At 47.7% G+C, this 21,188-nt stretch overlaps 1 protein-coding gene and 1 pseudogene across 2 annotated transcripts in view; both read right to left on the reverse strand.

Annotated features, from left to right (window-relative positions):
* Positions 1-4,802: 4,802 nt before the first annotated feature.
* The window catches only part of ILRUN (inflammation and lipid regulator with UBA-like and NBR1-like domains), an 88,812-nt gene continuing 72,426 nt past the window's right edge, over positions 4,803-21,188 (reverse strand). For both annotated transcript variants that reach the window (XM_032864274.1, XM_032864273.1), the window contains one exon: positions 4,803-5,030. In XM_032864274.1, the coding sequence (XP_032720165.1) occupies positions 4,995-5,030 (36 nt within the window). In that variant the 3' untranslated portion in view covers positions 4,803-4,994. The remainder of the gene's footprint in view (positions 5,031-21,188) is intronic.
* Positions 5,993-6,141, reverse strand: LOC116871788 (annotated as a pseudogene).

The following is a 21,188-nucleotide window of genomic DNA, read 5'->3' on the forward strand; positions in this document are numbered from 1 at the left end:
AAGCACTGCTCCAGATCACAGCACCTCAGACTAAGGGCAAAAAAGGATATTCACTAACCCACCCCCAAACCCAAGAGCTCCATAGAAGTCCTGGCTTTTACACATGGCCATGTCCATTTTCTCGAGAAGGCATCTTGAGAGCCCTGCTAACCTGTCAGAATCCATTCTCTGGAAACCCTGAACCCCAACTTCAAACATGTTGTCCTGGCTCAGAGCAGCCTTGCCTGCTCCCTGCTGCACTCCCAGGAGCACCCTCCATGTCTGTTCTCTTGGCCACCACAGGGCTGGACACCAGGTGGTGTCTGGGAAAGTGGCCGGGTCACAGCCAGCAGGTGAGGGAGGCACCCAGGTACAACCTGAGCTGGGGCAGGGAAGTGGCTAGAGGACCTGTTTGTTCTGCCAGGAGGGTTGGGCCTGGACCACTGCAACTGCCTCCCCTGCACCTCCACCCCTACCCCAGGCAAGAGAGCCCCCTCCCTGTCACCCAGCCCCCGTGGGAATGGCTTGAGCCAGGAGCTACCATCAAACCTGCTCCCACCTCCTAGGGCCTGGTGACTTCTTGACAGGTTACAGCCCCAAAGACAAACAGATTCTGCCAAGCAAATAAGTGTCCAGCAGTAGGGGTGTTGAGGAAGGCCTGGGAGTGGGTCTGAGCTGCCAGAAGACCCAGGTGACAGGGTGGGGGCCCCTCTCCTGCAGAGAACAAACAGCCCAGGGCACCTGGAAGGAAACAGGATGCTGGTGTGCTGTCACAGCACTGGTTGGGGACTGAGGGGAGGGCACTCACCACAGGGGTCTCTGGGCCGGTCTCCCCCTCCCTGGACCTCCATTATCGGACTAAAGGGTGGAACTGGAGTCCTATATTTAGGCCCGTAGAACAGAAGCCAGTTCTCCCATGGTGCCTCCATTTCTTTCGTCAATCTGCGGCCACTGGTCCCCTAAGCTACCCGCAGGGAAGATGGCCTCCCCATCCTTTAGAACACACAGCTTTGCCAGCCGGGGTTAAGGCCCAGTGGGGGGATCTGCAATTAAGCGAACTTCATGCCAGCATCTGGGAGCTGAGGCCATGGGTCTTAACCTGTGCGACTCAAGCAACTCCCTCCCTTTCTGGTGTTTCTCTTCAGCACAGGGGATTATGTGACTAAACAAACCTGAGTTCTGAGCTCTTAAATATGCTACAGCCATGAAGAGGTGGGTCCAGGGAACCCACCATTTGCTGTCATGCCAATTAAGTGCTTTTCATGCTGTCTGACTACCACTAAGAGCTGCGTTCCCCACCTGCCAGAGACCCAGCTGGGGCCGGAAGAGGAACTCCCCAACTCAGCCTTTTTTTCACAGCAGGAAAGATGGCCATGAGGCTCTGTATTCCGCCTGTGCTACTCCTCCACCTGGGCTATGGACCCGACACTCAGTAAATGCCCAAACGATGTCTGCTGGCCAATCAGCACGAACCTGGCCACTACTGCTTCTGTGCTGGGCATAGCGAAGCGCTCAAGAGATGCACACGGTACCCCGAGGACCTGAATATCCTTGGAAATAGTTCCCTCCCTTTTTTGGTCACTGAAGCCAGGAAGGGCAGCAGATCTAATTATAACCCCAGGATGAATGTCCCAACCATAATGAACCTCAGGGTCCCAGGTTCCCCATTTGCAAAAGGAAGACCCAGGAACCAAAAAGTGCTCATCACAGCCTCACTGCGGGGGCAAGCAGATACACAGATGCCTGAGGGCACAATAAAACTCACTGACACACATGAAAATAGTTTTTTGTGTGCGTGTGTGTTAATTTAATCATACAAATATTCATTTATACAGTAAGGAAAAACCTCCCCATCTTCATCTCCTCCCAGGCACCATGAGGTCCCACCACAAACACCCACCCAGCTTGCTTGCTACACACCACTGTCCAGGTGGACGGGGCAGCCACAGCTGCTCCAGCATTCACCCAAGGAAATGAAGGAAAGGCAAGGCAGGGTGGGTTGGGGAAATCAGCTTGCATTTCTGAGCCCTGGCAACTCCACCACCCTCTCCTGCTGGGGCTCTGACTGAATTTGGGGATCCCATCTTGGCCACCCTCAAGCCACATGAGCTGTCTTGGTGAGCTTCTATGATGAGCTTAAAATTATAGACAATCCTTACTGGGAGAGAGAAGGCTGTTTCTTGTAGAAAAATACACCGAATTCAACTGCCCCCGTGGCAAAAAGAAAAAAAAGGCATGCACGCGTACACACATCCACACACACCTCATCCCATGCACACGATAGGTTCTTCCCAGCCCTGAGCCCCTCTGCCTCCCTCACTGGGCCCAGGCCCCTAAGGATGCCGTCTACCTCCTCTCATGGGTGCCAGACACTGGTGGTCCTGCCCAGAGGCAGCCTGCCCTTTGGGGAAGAGTCCGAGAGGAGCAGAGCCTACTGTGGCTGAGAGGGTTGCTTCTACCACCACACTAGGAAAGGGAGGAGAGGGGCTCCCGGCACTGCTCAGAACTCAAACCAGTGAGAGGAGACAGAATGAATGGTCCTGGCAGCCCCCAGCCCCGGGAAGGGGGGCGTGGAATCCCTGACTCCTAACGCACGACTTGTGCTTGCTCTGCCCTCTGCAAGGAGCTCCCCTCTCCAACTTGTACAGAAACGCTTTGCTCTTGGGACGGGAGTCAACGTGCTTGGGACAGTCACGTTGCCTACAAGCAATAGGAGCAGCAGGATGCCTCTGGCAGAGCCAGACTCACAAGTGGCGACCTCTAAAAGCCCCTGCTGAACCAAGGCAGGCAGCCCCTCCTGGGCAATGGGGAAAGTGCACCAGATGCAGGGCCGACGAGGAAGCCAGGAAATCAGGCGATGTACAGCCTCCCACGATCCTGCCAGCAACAGCTGGAGATGTGCTGTTTTGATGGCTGGGCGTGGGTGGGCTCCAGGGTGGCCGTGTCCCAGGAGGTTGGCACCAACAGTAGTGGCAATCTGGGCCTAACAGGGCCCTCAGACAGAAAGTCAGGGTGAGCCCCTGGCTTGAGCCAGTGATGGCCTGGGCACCCAACGGGGACTCCCCTCTGTTCTGCTCAGGAACGGGGCACTCATGTGCACTGATAACAGCTGCTACAGTGTGAGCCTTAGTCCTATCCCAGCCCCAGCAGCCAGACCTTCTCGGTGGGTTGGCTCCACCCTCCCCCAGCGCATTTCCAGTGGACCAAAGTGTATCCCCCCCCTTTGTTTTTTGAGAGGTGGGGAGGTGAAGGAGGAATTTCATACAAGCTTTTCTCCCACAATCAAGCTTTAAAAAACAACAGTCTCAGAAGAGGATGAGGAGGAACAAACAACACACATTTTTGGAACTCAGACACCCAGACAGAGACAGACGGGCAGGCAGACCCTCAACCACACCCAGGCTATATGACCCCTTGCAGCCGCTCATCACCTGGCCTCCCCGCTGGTCTCACACCCCCAAGATGGGTGGAGGTGTGGGAACAGGCCGGTGACCTGGCAACCGCACCCTAGATCCACATCCCCGGCTAGCAAACCAACCAAGACTCAAGGGAAGGAGGGGGTGAGAAGAAAAGAGAAGAGGGACTTTGCATATTCTTGTATCTTTGGCAGACAGCTGTTCTAGCCTGGTTCAAGCTTCCCATGGAGAGGTCCACAGCTCAACCTGCTTGTAATCCACGGGATGCTGGTGGGGCCACGTGCCCAAGCGGGCAGCCAGCCAAGCAGCGTCTGCTCCAGCTGGGCTGCCCCTCGCCCACTGCCGCCCACTAGCCAAGCATCCTGCTCAGGGTCGGGGGGCTCTCGTTTCATCACACTGTGGTCTCCAAAATCACACAGTCAGTACCTGCAGCCCCTCCCCATGGCCAACTTCCTGCTTGGGGCTGTATTTCCATACCTTAACAGCTCAGCCTCCACTAACAGGCTGCGAAAATACCGCAAAGGACAAGGGGCGGGAAACACAGGGAAGGGAGTTGTGTCACAACAGAGAAGCCTGGACACCTTTCCACCTGCCCGCTGCACACTTGCTGGTGAGCTGCACCAACACCATGTGCAAGCACGTGGCACACGCGTGTTACGCAGCCCGGAGGCACTGTTCCCAGAGTGAACGGGAAGCCACCGTGTATGAAGAATCCAAAAGAGCAGTAAGCGTGATGGCATTCCTCTCTGCCAAGAGAAACACGGAAGAAAAGCAATCTGAGTTGTCGTGTGTGCAGAAGGGACACCTCTCGGCCTCAGAAACTTCCATGTCACCCAAGATCTGTCTTCAAGGCTTCCTCTGCTGGCCACACAGGGAAGTTGGGTCTTCAGAGAGGTTCTGATGGTAGCAAGCCACAGGGGTTGACGGATACAAATGTCCAAGGTGTAAATCAACAGAAGATTAAAGAGAAAAGGAGGAAAAGGGTGATAACTCATTGGCTGATGCCATTACAGACAAATGGGGTCCGAGACTGCTGGAGCCGGGCGGCACAGGAGAGGCCCTCCTGCGGCACCGGCCTGCAGAGTCCCCCAACATGCCACGCCAGCTGGTGACCTGAATCGCCTTCAGAGCAAGCAGCTATTCTAGAAAGGGTATGTTATCCCTTATTGAAAGAAAAAAACGGAAAGTGGGGAAAGGGGAAAAAATTAACATGTGCTCAAAACTACAACCTGTCTGTAGGCAAAATAATTTTTGTTTAAAAAGATGGCTTTTTTTCCCCCATTTGAAACTTTTTTTTCCTTCCCGAGTGACCTAATGACTTGTTAGACTGACGCCTAATACACAAAACCCAAGGTGGCTGCATGGGTTTCTTCTTAGTAGCCTCAACACCATTCCGCGATTCAGCACTCACACATGCATACTGAGTTTACTCAAAACTAGTCTGTTCTGCTTCTTCTTCTTCTTCCAGGATGGGGGGACGGTCAGAGCCAGGGGTCCATGCGGTGTGGTCTGCAATCCAGAGGAACCCCCTGCCCTCCCCCCCCACCCCAAAGTCAGGCCTTCTGTCTTTTGTTAATTTTTCTTCTTGCCGATGCCCGTTTAAGACTGGCCGAAGGGGTAAGGCCCGTGGAGCCCCTGGAAGAGAGTGAACACAGTCAGTGATGGTAAACAAAGCAGGTACAACTTGACAATCAAACCAAGTAGAAGAAGAATCTATGGTCCCCAGTGAGCCAGAAGGAAGCCCCACGGCACAGACAAAGCCCGAGGGTTGTCCTTGCCATGCGAAACCCCAAGAGGCCAACTCTCAGCGCTGCCAGTTGCTAGGCAGTCCCACTCCATCACGCCGTCCGGGCAGAGGGGAGGCGGTGCAGGGGGACAGTCCTCATCTTTCAACAGCTGCATCAGCACCAACTTTGCCTTCCTGCTGGACAACAAGTTCTCAACCTCTCTGCTAAAGATCCCCATCCACCATTTTCTGCACCTTAACCTCAGACATAGGCTACTTCTGGCTAATGACCCTTATACCAACAATAAGACTGCCGCAGAAACGGGAACTGTCATTGGGCACCTAGGTAACAGGCATGGTACTCAGAGCTTTGCATACATTGTCTTTAAACCTCACCCCATAGGGGCGCCTGGGTGGCTCAGTGGGTTAAAGCCTCTACCTTCAGCTCAGGTCGTGATCTCAGGGTCCTGGGATTAAGCCCCGCATCGCATTGGGCTCTCTGCTCAGCGGGGAGCCTGCTTCCCTTCCAATCTCTCTCTGCCTGCCTCTCTGCCTACTTGTGATCTCTGTCAAATAAATAAATAAAGATCTTTTAAAACAAAAACAAAAACAAAAACCCCACCCCATAGCCGAGTAAGGATTCCCACACTCCTTTATTATTATTATTTTTAAAGATTTTATTTATTTATTTGACAGAGAGAGATCACAAGTAGGCAGAGAAGCAGGCACAGAGAGTGTGAGAAGCAGGCTCTGGCCAACCAGAGAGCCCAACTCGGGGCTGATCCCAGTACCCTGAAATCATGACCTGAGCAAAGGCAGGTGCCCCTGAGCCACCCAGGTTCCCCTCCCACACTCCTTTAATTCATGTCCATCTGACCACAGAGACTAAAAGACCTGCTCCAAGTCACATGGGTAGGAAAAGGCAGAGCCAAGGTTCAAATCCAAGTCTAATTTTTCAATTAGCAATAATCGCACCTCAGATAAACCTCATTGGCTAAGATACTGCCACTGCACAAAGCTTCAAGTCTGATTTTTATTCTCCCACATTGCCTCTCCCCTCAATTCTCAAAGGTATTTTTGGTGCCACCTGTCTGGGTGGAAAAGGCTTCATAGTCTCACTTCTCCCTTATGTTAAGGATGAGACACCAAGATGTGCCAAGACCAAAGGCAGTGGCATGAACTTGCTGGAGAATGACCTGTGTCTCCCTGCAACTTCCCACCCTGCTTCAGGAGTGTGCTCCTTGGAAAGACCCAGCCAATGCCAGCACCTAGGAGGCCAGACAGAAATTAACAGGTGACCAGCCTCCCTAGTGTTCTACACCCTAAAGTGGCTTACAAGCAGCGGGGCCCTTGGACCAAAGGGACCAAATGGGTACCAAGAGCAGGTGTCTCAGCCGTAACCATGATAAATGACTGGAGGGAATTTGCTGATGCTTGAAAACTACCTTAAGAATCCTGAATCTAGGGGTGCCTGGGTGGGTCAGTGGGTTAAAGCCTCTGCCTTCGGCTCAGGTCATGATCCCAGAGTCCTGGGATCAAGCCCCACATTGAGCCCCACATCAGGCTCTCTGCTCGGCAGGAAGCCTGCTTCCCCACCTCTCTCTGCCTGCTTGTGATCTCTGTCAAATAAATAAATAAAATCTTAAAAAGAAAAAAAAGAATCCCGAATCTAGGCATAATTAGAATAAGAAGGTACAAGAATGACGGAAATGAAATTTCCCATTAGCTTGATGGGATGCAGGCAGTCAGAATTTGTCTTTAAAAAAAAAAAAGACACATTTCTTTGTGCAGGGAAAACAGTGCTTGGCTGCAGGGTAGCCAGTGATTAGAATCTTTTTCAGTATCACTTTGTTTTGTTTGCCTCCATTTCCCCAGCATCTAGCATGATGCCTGGCCCAACAGGCACCCAATAAAAATTTGTTGAATTAATAACTAAAAGAGGACAGGTGTTTCCCAGCCTACTACCTGGAGTGTCAGACACCTCTGAGTCAGAGGAATATTGGCCCTTCCAAAACCAAGTTTTGAGATAGCTGCTTAGGCCTGGGGGCACAAGTATCTGGGGGTCATGCCACCATCTGGTCACAGGCTCCAAGGTCCCAGGTCTCAGGGGAGGTGGGACTCTCTGGAGGTGGTCAGGATAGAGATGCAAGACCCTCCCGTTCCCACTGCAGCAGAATGTAGTTGGAGCAGAACTGAGAGGTGATCTGGGTTCTACTCCCAGCTCTGCACCAGCTCACCAAGTGACCTTGGGTAAGGTCCCTTTCCCTAAGAGGAGCTCAGGTTCCGCTCTAAATCTTCCCAAGATTTAAAGTTCTAGGAGTCAGGGGCACCTCGGTGGCTCAGTTGTTAAACGTCTGCTTTTGTCTTAGGTCATGATCCCCGGGTCCCGGGATCAAGCCCTGCATCAGGCTCCCTGCTTCTCCCTCTCCCACTTCCCCCTGCTTATGTTCCCTCTCTCACTGTATCTCTGTAAAATAAATAAAATATTTTTTAAAAAGTCCTAGGAGTCAATGCAGTGCATGGCTCAGAAGGCTGAAAAACAGGCCTTCAAGAAAGAATAGCCCCTACTTTGGTCATGCTTAGGCCAGAGGTCAAATCTGCTAAGAATAGGGATCATGAGATTAAAGTTTCTGTAGTGTTTTCAGGGGAAGGCACTGAAATCACTTTTGATCTTTTTCCCTCCTCCAGATCAAGCCTCAAAAGACCAGAAGTATGTTCCTAGCTGCTTGGTGGTTATCACCAAAGAAATCCCTACTGGGCGAATCTGGAGGAGGGGCAGGCCAGTGCGAATGGAGCATCAACAACATGCCAGGTGCTGTTGAGGCACTTTAACCTATTCTTTGTAATTCTCAAAAAGATCCACTGAGATAAGCCAAGATCTCCAAACTCAGAGAGGGAACCCACTCAAGGGCACAGAACTGGTAAGAGCAGTGATGTTTAAAATGGCCCCGTGTCTGCCAGTCCCCAAGCGAACTACGCCTCTAGCAGACAAGCTAAGGTTGGAATCATCTCAGCGGCCATGTACCACCCGATTAACAAGGGTGGGCTGGGGGAGTGAAGAGCTCTCTGTCTCCATTCTGTAGGGCCTGGTCGGAGGTCACATGCACCAGAAATAGAAAGTGTAGAAGCTTAAAACAAACTGCGCTCAGTAGTTCCCAGCACTTGTTCATTCAGAACAATCCAAGGAAAGCAATAAACGCCTAGAATTCCCACAAGAGTTGGAACCAATACTATGCTCAAAGGTCTCTGTGCACGGAAAAAAATGCAAAGACAAAAGAAAACCCAAAAAACAAACAGCATTTGTTTTCTATGAAATATTTCCCCCTTAAATTTAACTGTTTTCCAGACCAAAGTTCCCTATACTTCACGTGGGCCTTTATAATGCAAGTAACAGCCTTATGACTTGTCTGGAGTGCTTGGAGAAGGGAGTTCATGACTTTGCCAAGGAGCTGTTGCACATTTCCATTTTATGGTAAATAAAAGGGGTCCTCTGCAACTGGTAGAGAGAGGAACAAAGGCATGTGAGCATTTTCAGATTTCCACGCGAGTGCTCTCGCCCTTGGACATTCAGTGAGGTAAGTAACTAGCTCAGATTATGGATTTTTGATCCTCTTAGTGGCTGAGGTTCTATGCCTTTTGTGGGGGAAAATGCTGCCTAATTCCCTTTCACCCAGAGAATGGCATACTGGAAGTTTTTGATGTTCTACTGGTGCAGAAAGGTGGCTTGAGAACAAACTCTATTCCCACCCACCTACCCCGCCAAATTAACTACCAACACTTCGAGGAAGGGAGAAGGAGCCAATTCTATTTCAAAACAACTTTATCATCTAGACTCCCCACATGCAGGATTATAGGTGTTACAAATGGATCAAGAGAACACAGGCAATGCAATACCAGCTGTGGAGGAAAAGCCTGGCAGAGATTCCAAGAACAGCCTGTCCAGGGTGTCCTATGGCAGGAGGCCAAGCAGGAAGTGCCTTTCCTAACAGTGGGATGGAGGTATACTGGACGTGGGAGGCCCATCCACATTTCAGGTTCCACTGGAGTTCCAAGACCCAGTGTAACAGGTTCTGGCGGCTGATGTCTCCAACCCCAGCCTAAAAGCGGGATTTGGCAATAATGTCTATTTTCTTCTGGGGCCTAGCAACTCTTCAAGCTCTATCCACAGGAGAAGTAAAGGTCAAGTATTTTAACTAACTTGGTATCACATGACACCTCTCCTCAAACAGTTGTGCCTCTTCTAATAAGGAAAACAGGGATAGAGGCATCAGGTGGTAGTTACCACAGAGCCCTAGATTAAACTGACTCAAGTGAAAATAGAGGCCAGAGGCATGACTGCAAATCTCAGGAGTCTGATGCAGAAGGCTGCCCTTCTCTCTGTGAAGAATCACTTCTCAGCACTTAGGGACTGGCAGCAAGGCTGGCTTTATCCATGCTAATAGAGGGTATGAATAATCAAACCCTGAAAAGAAGTCCTGTATCTGACTCCGGGTCTAAAGGCCAGTTCCCCAGCGCCTACCTGAGCTGCATAGTTTTCAAGACTTTCAAAGGCTGCATCTGCTAGAGGAAAGTGTTCCCGGCAAAGGAGAGACAGCCTTTAGGTCCACGGGGACTGAAGTGTTGCCCATGTGCTCAGTCTTCCCTAAGCTTTTCACTCAATACCTGTCATAGCAGTGAGCCCTGGGACCCAAGTTCTACTTGGCTACACAGCAGGCAAGCCCTCTCTTACAGCACAGAAACACCAAACCCACCAGCTAAGACAGAGATGCCTCTCCGTTCTTGGTGTCTGGGAAAAGGACCTTGGCCTCAAGCCAGCCGAATCATCACAGTAGTTGGGCCAGGTCCTGAGCTGCACTTCCATGGAGAAACAACTGAGAGCCATCATTTGGCTAATATTCTCAAATATTTTAAAATACTTTTAGAAGACAACATTTATGAACATAAAGCATAAGTTCAGTCCCATTCACCACAACCTCCTAGAAAGACAACTTAAGATCTAGTACTTGTGATCCTGTTCTCAAGCAAACCTAAAAATAATCTTGCTCTGATTTTTCATAACAGTATAGTTGACCGTGGGGACCAGCAGAGTCACCCCCAGCCAGTGATCTGGTTATCACTGATCTTATGTTGAGTGCGCACTTGCAATAGTTCTCTTAAAAGTAAAGAGAAATCGCAGTAACTTTTCCAAAAGACTACTAAAACTGTCACTCAGAGAAAACACTCACTGTAGGCTAAAGTGTTTTTAAAAAGACAGGACACTAGTTCGGTTTCGGCTGGAATATTTTTTTAAAGTTCCTCCATCAGTTTTCAATGGCAGGACGCACAGGGCTACCAGGAGAGCAAGCTGCCCTTGAAGAGGGTTTGGAAGCTGCTTCTGCCGATTCTTGATGCCTTGTGTCCAGTAAGCCACAAGTGTCAGTAACACGAACGAGTGGATGACAGTGAACACTCTGCGCTGGTGAGCCATCTGTTTATTAACATTTAACGTTCCGGGGTGGGGGGGGAGGCTGAAAAGCCTATTGAAACAAGGGTGTCTTACAAGGGCTTTTGGGGCTATGCTTTTTCTATCTGAAAGCTAGTTGTTTAGATAAAGCACCACAACATGGGAGACTTTCATATATCTGTCTGTATTTTGCTCTTCTTTGTGATTTAAATAAATAAAAGGGCTCACACATGTTAACAGAAAGACAGGAGGGTATGCGGCAGGGCAAGCGAAGTAACATGCTCTCCGTGTATACTGATGGCAGCATCAGATACCACCACTGGGCCCTCTCCTCCTCACTTCCTGTGCCAGTCCTGGACAGCACTGCGTCCGCCTAGTGCTGCTTTTGTACCACTATGTACACTGAATGCAAACACAGAAGAATACAGGGTTTAGTACTAAGTTCTGTCCTGATCCTGTACTGCAAACACGGTGTGGGGGGCCCTGCTCACACGGCTGGCTCCACTGACCCAGTGGAGCTATGCTAACAATCTGTTAGTTTCTCATTAATGAGAAGTCCCATCAGGTCTCTACCAGAGTCACCAGCAGGGTGATGAGGGCTGTCTCAAGAATATTCAAACCGTGACCCTTCCCTCCATGGCTGCTGACCGCTCAAGGCGGTTTCCAACTAGAAGAGCAGGGCCACGCGAGTGGGACAAGAACTGCAGCAGACGCTTCCACGTTGGTGTTCGAGCCCCTCTTGGGACAGTCCTCAAAAATTTCAAAGACATATTTTATGCACTGGCTAAGGATGAGTATGAGAACCAGCCAAAGGAAAGAAAAGAAACCTATTTTTATGCATGAGGGCAAACCACAGGGCAGGTCCGTTCACAGTCTTCTTTCTGTCTGTGCCAAAACTGCTCCAAAGCTTGACTCAGTCATAAAGTGTATGAATTTATTTTCAAAAAGACCTGCAAAACCACTTTTTATACTTACCTCTGTAACAGTTTTTTCCTCTTGCTCTTAACTAACTTCTACAGTCCTGCTGGGGACCTTGTCATCTGTCCATTCGTCCTCCCTCTACCCATCCATCCAATCCTTCATCATGCAGCCCTCACTCTCCCTCCATCACCCATCTTTCCATCCTCCTTCCAGTCTTCCTCCCATCCATCCAGAGCTCCCCACGGCCAAAGGCAACTCCCAGAGCATTCATCTACCCTGGGGCAAATGAAGAATATCACCATAAAGAATAAAACATGAACATCATTGTGAATGAAAACCGATTATTTAAAGGAGGATACTGGGGCTGGGTTGGACTTCCCCTTTCAGTAAAGACTTCAGAAAAAGTTATCTGCAATTTGATATTCTAGCTCCCAAATCCCACCTGTGAGCAAGCGTGCTAGAATCCAGGTGGGAGGCGGGCACACAGAGCTCTCTCATGGCCGCCCCCCGGGGGAGAGATCCTTCCTAAAAAGTAAGAAAGATCTGGTAAGAGTCTCCCTGGGAAGGCTACCCAACAGGAGAGCAGCTTATCCAAGCTCCTAGCCCTGTCACCACTGGTGCAGGCTGACTGTGCGCGTTCTGCTGAAGCACTGGTGAGGCTGTTCGTCCCATTTCCTCTTAGAATGTCCATGTGAATTCCTGTAACCTTCCATCAATTACCCCTTCCTTACAAGCTACTGTGTTCTCTCTCCTCTCTTACAATTATTCACAAAATCACCCCTGCCTGCTCCCCCGCCCCAAAGTCTGGCTGATTAAGGTAGGAGAATAAATGGGACTCTCCTTGGTCTCATATTTGCCTTCATCTTGCCCTGCTGAAGAGCACTGTTGTCACTCTGCTTCCTTCCACCTTAAACACTGGCTCTCCTTTGCTTGGCTTTCAAAGGTCTTCCTTCAAAATTCACTCCACCCCCTTTAAGCACACGCACTCCATGGCCAGGCTGGCCAGTGTCCCGTGAACACACCCTGCCTGTGGATGCCTCTGGGCCTTCCTACGTGCGGTTATTCTTCCCTCCAATTCAGTTTGAACCTATCATCTGCCAAGGTACCACTGCCTTCTCTGTCCAAATTCATACGAACACTTACTTAAAAGTCAACTGGAACTCAATATACTCCTTACTGGCTGTTAGTCTTTCCTATGAGCTAGTCACACGTACGTGTCAGACGGGAAATTCTTTGAAGATAAGGATTAGCATGGGTCGAGCACCTAGAAGGCCTCACTTATTAACTCAATAATATCAAAGCTATCTCTGTATAAGGCAGAGTTTAAACTGACCTTTGGGTAATGAAATCACAGCAAAAAGCCAAGACCCGCAAACTTGCAAGTGGACGTGTCCGCAGCTTTGGAAAATGTCTCCCTTGCAGTTGAGCTCTAAGGAAGCCCACGTTTCCGTCCTGAGGTCCAACAGCTCCCAGCTCATAACCTTGCGTTCCACACCTGTCCTGCCTGAACCCAGTGAGAGCAGACTTAGCTGAGAACAACTTATCTGAAACCTGAGCATCTATAAAATTCTCACACTTCTGCATTTCACTTATCTGTTTGAACCTATAATTTCACTAGTTCGACTTTGAAAACTTCCATTAGAAATTAAAATGCGAAATTCAGAGCCTAGGAAAGAAAATGCACCCTTACTAAATAAAATAAAATATTCTGGCAATCCTGGGAACACTGGCCTGGGCTTCAGCTACAGGACTGCCCAGCGTTAGACCAGTCTAAAACAATGCTCAGAGCCCCAAAGCAAATAAAATGGAGCTGAACAGCTTTGAAGCTGTTGAGGTACAAAAGGGAGAGTTCCTGGAGATACTTTTTATTCTCAGTCAGACAGTAATGTTACAAACAACAAAAGACATTTTCTAAGGCTTGCAGTGTTTGCTTAATTTATTTTTAAAATGCACACATGACCCATGCCAATGCAAACACCAGCAAAGCTGGGAGGACTTTCCTGGCTCCTCTGGGTTTTCAAAAGAGAGTCATGGTAATATCATTAAACCAGAGTTTCCTGACAATCCCCTTCTGGTACAGAACGTTCTAATCGGCCAGCAAACGGGGCAGGTTCCTCTGTTCTGCACTGCTTCCTCCCTGGTCACAAATTCTTCTGGAGCTCCTAAAGATGAACGAGGAAGTCTCTACAACCTGACAAAAAGTGTATAAACCTCAGGGAACAACCGACAGACTTTGCTTCTGCCAGCAAACCTCATCCGAATGTGGCCTGGAAGAACACTAGACTCTGACTGGGTTCCTGGGTACCAGTCCATGCTCTACCCCTAATTTGCAATGTGAATGTGAGCAAGTCACTTACAACTTCCATATTATTTTGTCAGATGAAGACTATAACAACAGAAGTCATGAGACTGTTATGAACTGAGAACAGGTACAGTAAATGTGCTTTGAGTAACATAAAGTGGTTTGTTCACATGCTGGACAGAGAGTATTAAGCCCAGTCTGGTCTTTGGACCTCTTCTGTACCTACGTCAATGGCTCACAAGCAGGGAGATTTTGTCACCTCCATGCCCAGGGGACAGTTGACAGCGTCTGGAGATATTTTTAGTTGTTGCGCTTGGGCTTGGGGAGGTACTGTGCCACATACTGGGTAAAGGCCAGGACACCGCTAAATATCTTATGATGCCTTTAGACACCCCCACTCCCTGCCTCAAGACACACCTGGCCTAGTGTCAATAGTCTTAGCACTCTGGCTGAGAAAGCCTGTTCTACACTCATCACTTAGTGGACTGCAGGCAGTCTCACAGCATTAGATAACAATCCATGTCACAATTCCACAATTTTTATCTCCACCCAGACCTCTCTCCTGAACTCTATATGCAACTTGGAGTACAAAGCACACTTGATATCTCCATTTGGATATTTAAAGAAATCCCCAGTGTGTCCCCAAAATGGAACTCCTGCCCTCTCCCCACTTTTTTTTTTTTTTTTTTTTAAGATTTTGTCTGAGATCGAGAGCGGAGAGTAAGAGGGAGAAACAGACTCCCTGCTAAGCAGAGAGCCCCTCGTGGGGCTCGATACCAGGCCCTGAGATCATGACCTGAGGCAAAGGCAGGCACTCAAACGACTGAGCCACCCAGGCGCTCCCCTCTCTCCACTTCTACCATAGCCTTTTCCCTCTCTGCTGATAGCAATTCCGTCCTTGTAGTTGCTCGGGCCAAAAACCTTGGTGTCAACTTCACTCCATTCTCACTTACATCCCACTTCCAAAGGCAGGGGCTTTATTCATTACCTCTCTGCTCAAAAGCCTTCAATGGTTTCCTCTGCCCTCGCAGCAAAAGTCCAAAGCTTTAGAAGGGCCCACGAGGCCTTCCATGATCTGGTTTCCATATTCTAACTTCATCTTTCTCTACTCTCCTCCTCCTTCACTCTGTTCCTTAAACAAACCAGGTAAACCTCAACCTCAGGGTTTGTAATGGCTGTCCCTCTGCCTAAAATTCACTTTCTCTAGATAGCTTTTGCAGAAATAACATCTGACTTTTAAGGGGATAAGGTAGCCCCCTGAGTATGTTCTAGTCTAAAATATTAAGCATGTTCAAAGGGAGATTTTAGGTTCATTCCAGAAAAGTAAAACTTTCGACATTGTATCTTTTGACAATAATAAAGAAATACAGACGGGTTTTGTGACTTTGAGAGATATAGGTGTTGCCGTCACAAGAGTGACTTAATGGAAATTTCAATGTCAACAAAAATCTAAACCTAAGTGACCATGGAGGTTCTAGGGACTCTTCCCATGGGAGGCTAGAGAGAAAGACTGGTTTCTACAGTTGCCACAGAAGCTTGTGAGGGGCGGGGCTTTAGTAGTAGAGAAGCCATATAGTATTTAGTCAACAATTGGCTTGATCTTCACGTGAAATGTAGCACTATTATTATAGAAAGCACTCTCTCCCTAGCCCACAGCTATTAGCGCAGCTGGTAAGAATATGAACTTGAACACTATTTATGACTGGGAAGCAATGTAGTACACTGTTAAGAGAGCAGGCTCTGGGGTTAACAACACTCGCTTTTGTTCATATCCTAGTTTTTACCATTTCTTAGCTGCATGACCTTGAGCAAATCACAGAACCGGTGTGTGTACTTCCTGCTGCAGCAACTACAAAGGAGGGAAGAGTGCAGCCCCTGCGCCCGGTGCTGCTGTGTCCACTAAACTCGCATCGGACACTGAGCCTGCTCCCTCTGAGGAGCAAATGCTGGGGGCGGGGAGGAAGGGAGGTCACCGGTGTTTGTGTAATAAACTTTGCACAAGTACTTGGCTCCTTAAACTATGTATATTGATAATTTTAACAATAAAAATTAAATGTAAAAAGTTCTCAGCACAGTGCACGGACACAGTAAGTGCTCAATAAATGGTAGTTTGATAGTTCTGATTACTGCATTTGGACTCTGCATGGGGGTCCTGTGCTTCTGCTACCCAGCCCTTGCGAAAAGAAAACAAGAGCTAGAGAAAATATCAAGTGACCCAAGTTTTCCTTCTAGTTTTTCTTTGAACCTTCTTTGAACCTTGCACGAAAGGGTCAGCATCTGAGAGCAAAAATTCAAGTCTCAGGGTAGTGGGAAGTTCACGCTGCCTTCTAGCTCCTCATATAACCAACTGGCCCAGCTACAGACACCAACCACCCACCTTCTGGTCAAATTCAGGGCCCTCTGAACTGAGCAAATATTGAACCCAATTCCATTATGTCACCCCAAACTCACCCCTTGTCGTTATATTAAACTGACTGGCTACTTCAAAGTAGATAATAAGATCCACTAGCCATTATATCCTCAGGCTCACAGAGCCAAGGATCTGCCTTTTGCAAACCTCCCCCGGTAACCTCTACCATGATTTCTAAACTCTCACCTAAACAGGGAAAATAATTCCTCTAGGCCTTAGTCAAAAGATAGCAGAAGGTCAGGAGAGAGCGGACTTCCAATGAGACAAAAGCAGACGTACTCCTGCTCTAGCTGCAGATCCAAAACATACTCAAGGGTGGGTGTCAGACAGAGATAGGAAGAGAAGCAGGTGGGAATGTGGGCAGGCAGGGCAGATGGCACTCGGCAGTGGCTGATGCTGGAGGAGCACGATGAACCTCCCCACAAAGATAATAACAAGTTTCTCCTTCTGAACCAGCATTTGGTGGAAGTAATAACAGTGGCTCAGACTGTAATCCAGTTTAAAGGAGGAGTATATGACATATACCAGCTCCAAACATTTTTTTTAAAGTAAGAACAAAACACAAAATAGGAACCATAGGCCAAGTAACAAATAAATGAATTTGGGATTCTTTTCAGCTATCCCAGTGTAAATTATTACTCTTTTTTTTTTAGAGAAAGGAAACCAAGCATTTGGCCTTCCTCAAGTATAGCCCCTTGGTTTTTGACAGCCACACTCTTATTACCATCTGGCCTAAATCAGACCGTTTGGTGTCTTTTTCCTCTGTAAGGCCTTCTCAGAAAACATTTAGAGATTTAAAAAATTACTGCTAAATAAGAAAAAAAAAAAAGCATCTAATTTTAACAGGACTTATTTTCTCCTTCCAGACCTCTATGAATTGTTTTTTTTCTTTCACTACTCTCATACTGTCCAAAGCTATACTGGCCTCCAGGGAGGAGTCAGGGAGCTAGAATTCATGGCAAGATTAGCCTTGAGCCAACTGAGTGAGCACCTATTCTACTGGGACCATTTGTCCTCCGAGCCTCTTGAGCTAATCACATAAAAGGGTTCAGTAAAACAGCATCTAACCTTCATCAATACTTGATCTGACCGTTCACATGGGACAAGTCAGCCACAATTGAGCCGACAATGAGGTCAGCCAATTTCTAACAAAGGCGAGGAGTCAGATTTATGAATATTTGGAGCAGGTCAGCATATACTTACTTTTCTGACTCCCTCTGACAGCTCTCACATAGGGGAGAGGCCAGGTCCTCTGGGTTGTGGGATGGAGCTAGAGCTGGCATTGCCACCCAGGGCTCCCCGCTCCAGACACAGAGCACTGAGTCCGGAGAGCTTATGGTTATTCAAGTACAGCTGGGGAAGGGCCCCTGGGGTGTCTAGTTCCTGGCACTGACATATGTGCCATTATTTTGACATATCCACGCAGCCCTCACAGAGCAGGTGCATGAAGCAATCTTTTCATTTCATCCTACCAACCTTAACAAGTTAAACTGTAACTATAGAGGCAGCAGGAAACCATATCTGCCTGTTGTAACTGTGGTCACGGGCTTCCAAGAGCATCATGTTCTTTCCCAGACTTAATGGCAGGCAGGGAATTTCTTTAGAGTAAGTAAAATCTATTGTCTACTCTGATCCCTGACCCCAGGGCATCAGGTATTCCTCCTCCCCATAAAGATGGCATCTGAGGTGAGCTGAAAACACACGTCCCAACTCTAGAGCTCAGGGGCTTCTTTCATTCTTTCCACTCATTTACAAATAAAAGGGTGCTAATTATTATAAACACCACAAAGTTTTTGCACCCAAGTTCTTATTTTTACTAACCAGGACAAGAAGTCACTACTTGAAAGACTCATGAACAAGGTAAGTCTTCAGAAAGAAGATGCCATGGGCAATCTTCGGTTTACGGGAGAGACACTTATCTTATTTCAACTCTGCTGTTTTTTACCCCTTGATGATACCGATCATCAACTCAGTAAATGCCTTCACTCACCACAGCCTCCATCCCAACTGGAGGACCTAGGGAGAGCCCAGGTTCACTTACTAATAATACATGTTTTAGTAATGTGGCACCTTGGACTGGAATCCCAGCTCTGCCTCTCAAGAGCTATGGAATATTGAGCCAGTTCCTAAGTCCCTTGGAACTTTTGTTTTCCTGTCCAAAAAATGAGCGACTATATGTGAAGTACATGGAAACACAGCTGGCACACAGGACGAGTTCAAATCTAACTCTGGTATACCTCATCTCACCACTGTGTCAGGTACACCCCTGAGCAGACTCAAAGGAAAGCACTGCAGATGACTGAGCCCATCTCTCATCGTCTGTCACCCACATCTCCTGACCACAGGTCTCTTAAGCATTCTGCCCTCAGCACTTAACCTGTTCACTGTCCTTCCTGTCTTTCCAAATGTATCCTTTGAAAAGCCCTTTCCATCAACTCAATCTCTTCTTCCTCTCTGCCCTAACTCGAATCCACAGCCATACATACAAACTGCACATTTTGACTGTGTTCTTGTCCCTCCGGACTTCTTGACTGAACTGTTCTGTAACTGCTATGTCCATATCTCATCTTCCTTACTGTACTGTAAGCTGCTGATAGGGATAACTTCTTTCATTCTTCAAATCTCCCACTGAACAGTGGACACTGGTCTAAACAGTGCAGAGATGTTTTAGTAAATACTGAGTGCTGTCTGTCTACACCCTAACCCTGCTCCTAAGGAGACTTAAGAGGTGGAGCCAATTCCACTTTAACCAGAAATGCTTTCAGAGAACTTGCCAGATGCTCACAGAAATACATTCTGAATACGAGTCTGCTTAAATTAAGAAACAAGAGGGGCGCCTGGGTGATGCAGTCGGTTAAGCAAATGTCTGACTCTTGATTTTGGCTCAGGTCACGATCTCAGGGTCATGATCTCAGGGTCATGAGATTGAGCCCTGCATGAGGCTCCTCACTCAGCGAGGAGTCTGCTTGTCCCTCTCCCTCCTCCTCTGTCCTTTTCCCACCTCTAAAAATAAATGAAGAAAAAAAAAAAAAAGAAACAAAAGCAAGAAACAAGGGAGGCTCCAGTTTCTCTTTGGAAACTAAGTGCCACATTCTCAATGCATTATAGCCAATAGTCTCTGAATAGCACCTCCAATAAGAGCCTTTTCTCTGGTTCTTGCAAATACTACTTCTAAATGATTCTACAGAGTTCATGAAAAAAAAAATTAGGTGACATACCATGAATTCATCAACCTCAAGAAATCTTAATAGCCTCTAGCCTCACCACAGCCCACTCCTTCAAAAACAAAACAAAACAAAACAAAACAAAATGACAACATGGTAGGACCTCACTAAGGCTGGGAGGTAATCCATCCTGACCCCTGCCAACCCCATCTCACCCCCCAGGCCAGGGCAATCATCACAGAACTGGAGAAAAGGCATCATTCCCTGAAGGAGCTGCAAACAACTCACAGGTTCACAACTTAGGAAGATGAGTGCATGCCCTGGCCAGGCACACCAGCCGTCTCCTAAGACCACAGTGACTACTGCAGCCAGGGAGCTCACAGTTGGGAGAAGGGGGCTTCCATTACACAAAGCACTGGGGCAACTGGCTCTGCCTCCTTCAGCTCTCATCTTCCCATTAAACTCAGCTGCAAATTCCAGTTCTAACAGGACATGCTTACCCTAGGGCTTGGCTCACCTACCACCTGGAGAGTCATACTCTGGATGGTTAAATTTAAGGAGGAAAAATCTGGAGAAATAGGAGCTTAAGTGAAAAACCTTTTATTACAGTGTTATGACATGAAATCTTAACCCAAATACAGGCAAATTTACTGTCTTGCCGATTAACTTTCTTATATCCTGTACCACTAACATGACTCCACAGAATCCTTTACAACAACCATCCAAACAACCAAAAAAATCAATCCTTTGTTATACCACTAGGGAATGAAGTCTCTCTTACTAGACCATGAGGAGAAATGGGATTCATATCATCAGGTTTCTTTTCTTTGTTTTTTTGTTTTTTTAGATTTTATTTATTTGACAGAGAGATCACAAGTAGGCAGAGAGAGAGGCAAAAGCAGGCTCCCTGCTGAGCAGAGAGCCCGATGCGGGGCTTGATCCCAGGACCCTGAGAGCATGATCTGAGCCGAAGGCAGAGGCTTAACCCACTGAGCCACGCAGGCACCCTCAGGTCTCTTTCCTTAATTTGCCTCTTGATCTGGACCATATATAAACCATTGGTCAGAAAAATACCATTCTTAACAACAGAAAAGCGATCTGTCCCTCATATAAACATCAGTTTTATTTTTCAAAATTTGAGGGTAAATGCCAACATGACCCAAGGACAGACTTAACAGTGTTACGACTGTATAGGTGGGATGCTGGGCCCAATACACAGCATTATTAATCAGAGAAAAATGCATAGGAATGCTCACAGGCCCAAGCCACATGAAACACCTATAACATGAGCTCTCGGCATCAGGGCTTTACTCAACCAACCCAAACCAACAACCAAGAACCATCATCACCCTTAGCAGTGTGGAAGACACTGTTTAATCAGCTAGCAAGGAGAGAAGCAGGTCAAGAAATCAAACACCCAGAAGAGTGTCTCAGAACAATCAGAATATTTAAAATCATGGTCAACTCAACAAATAATTCTCTCACTTACTGCCCCATACATAAAAAGTCAAAATATCACTTGGGCCACTCTGGGTTGTGGGTAAGGAGGTAGATGGGCCATAAGAGACTGAAAATATATCGACAAGACATGCAAACAAGGTAAGTAAAGCAAAAGCCCAACAATAGTATTTAGGATAAATAATAGAGTTTGTCTTTTTTCCTTGGAAAAACAAAAGTCCCACCCAAAGCCAAAATAAAAACAACAAAGTAGGAAAAGATTCCAAAAGCATCTTGCTGTTCTAGGCTTAGTATACATTTACACTGGAAGGAGAGCTGGTGATATTTTGACTTTCATTTTTTTTTAAATGCTAAAGGTAAAAAACCTTG

Source organism: Lontra canadensis, unplaced genomic scaffold, assembly GCF_010015895.1.
Source record: "Lontra canadensis isolate GAN:19392208 unplaced genomic scaffold, GSC_riverotter_1.0 scaffold27, whole genome shotgun sequence".
Taxonomy (NCBI): Eukaryota; Metazoa; Chordata; class Mammalia; order Carnivora; family Mustelidae; genus Lontra; species Lontra canadensis.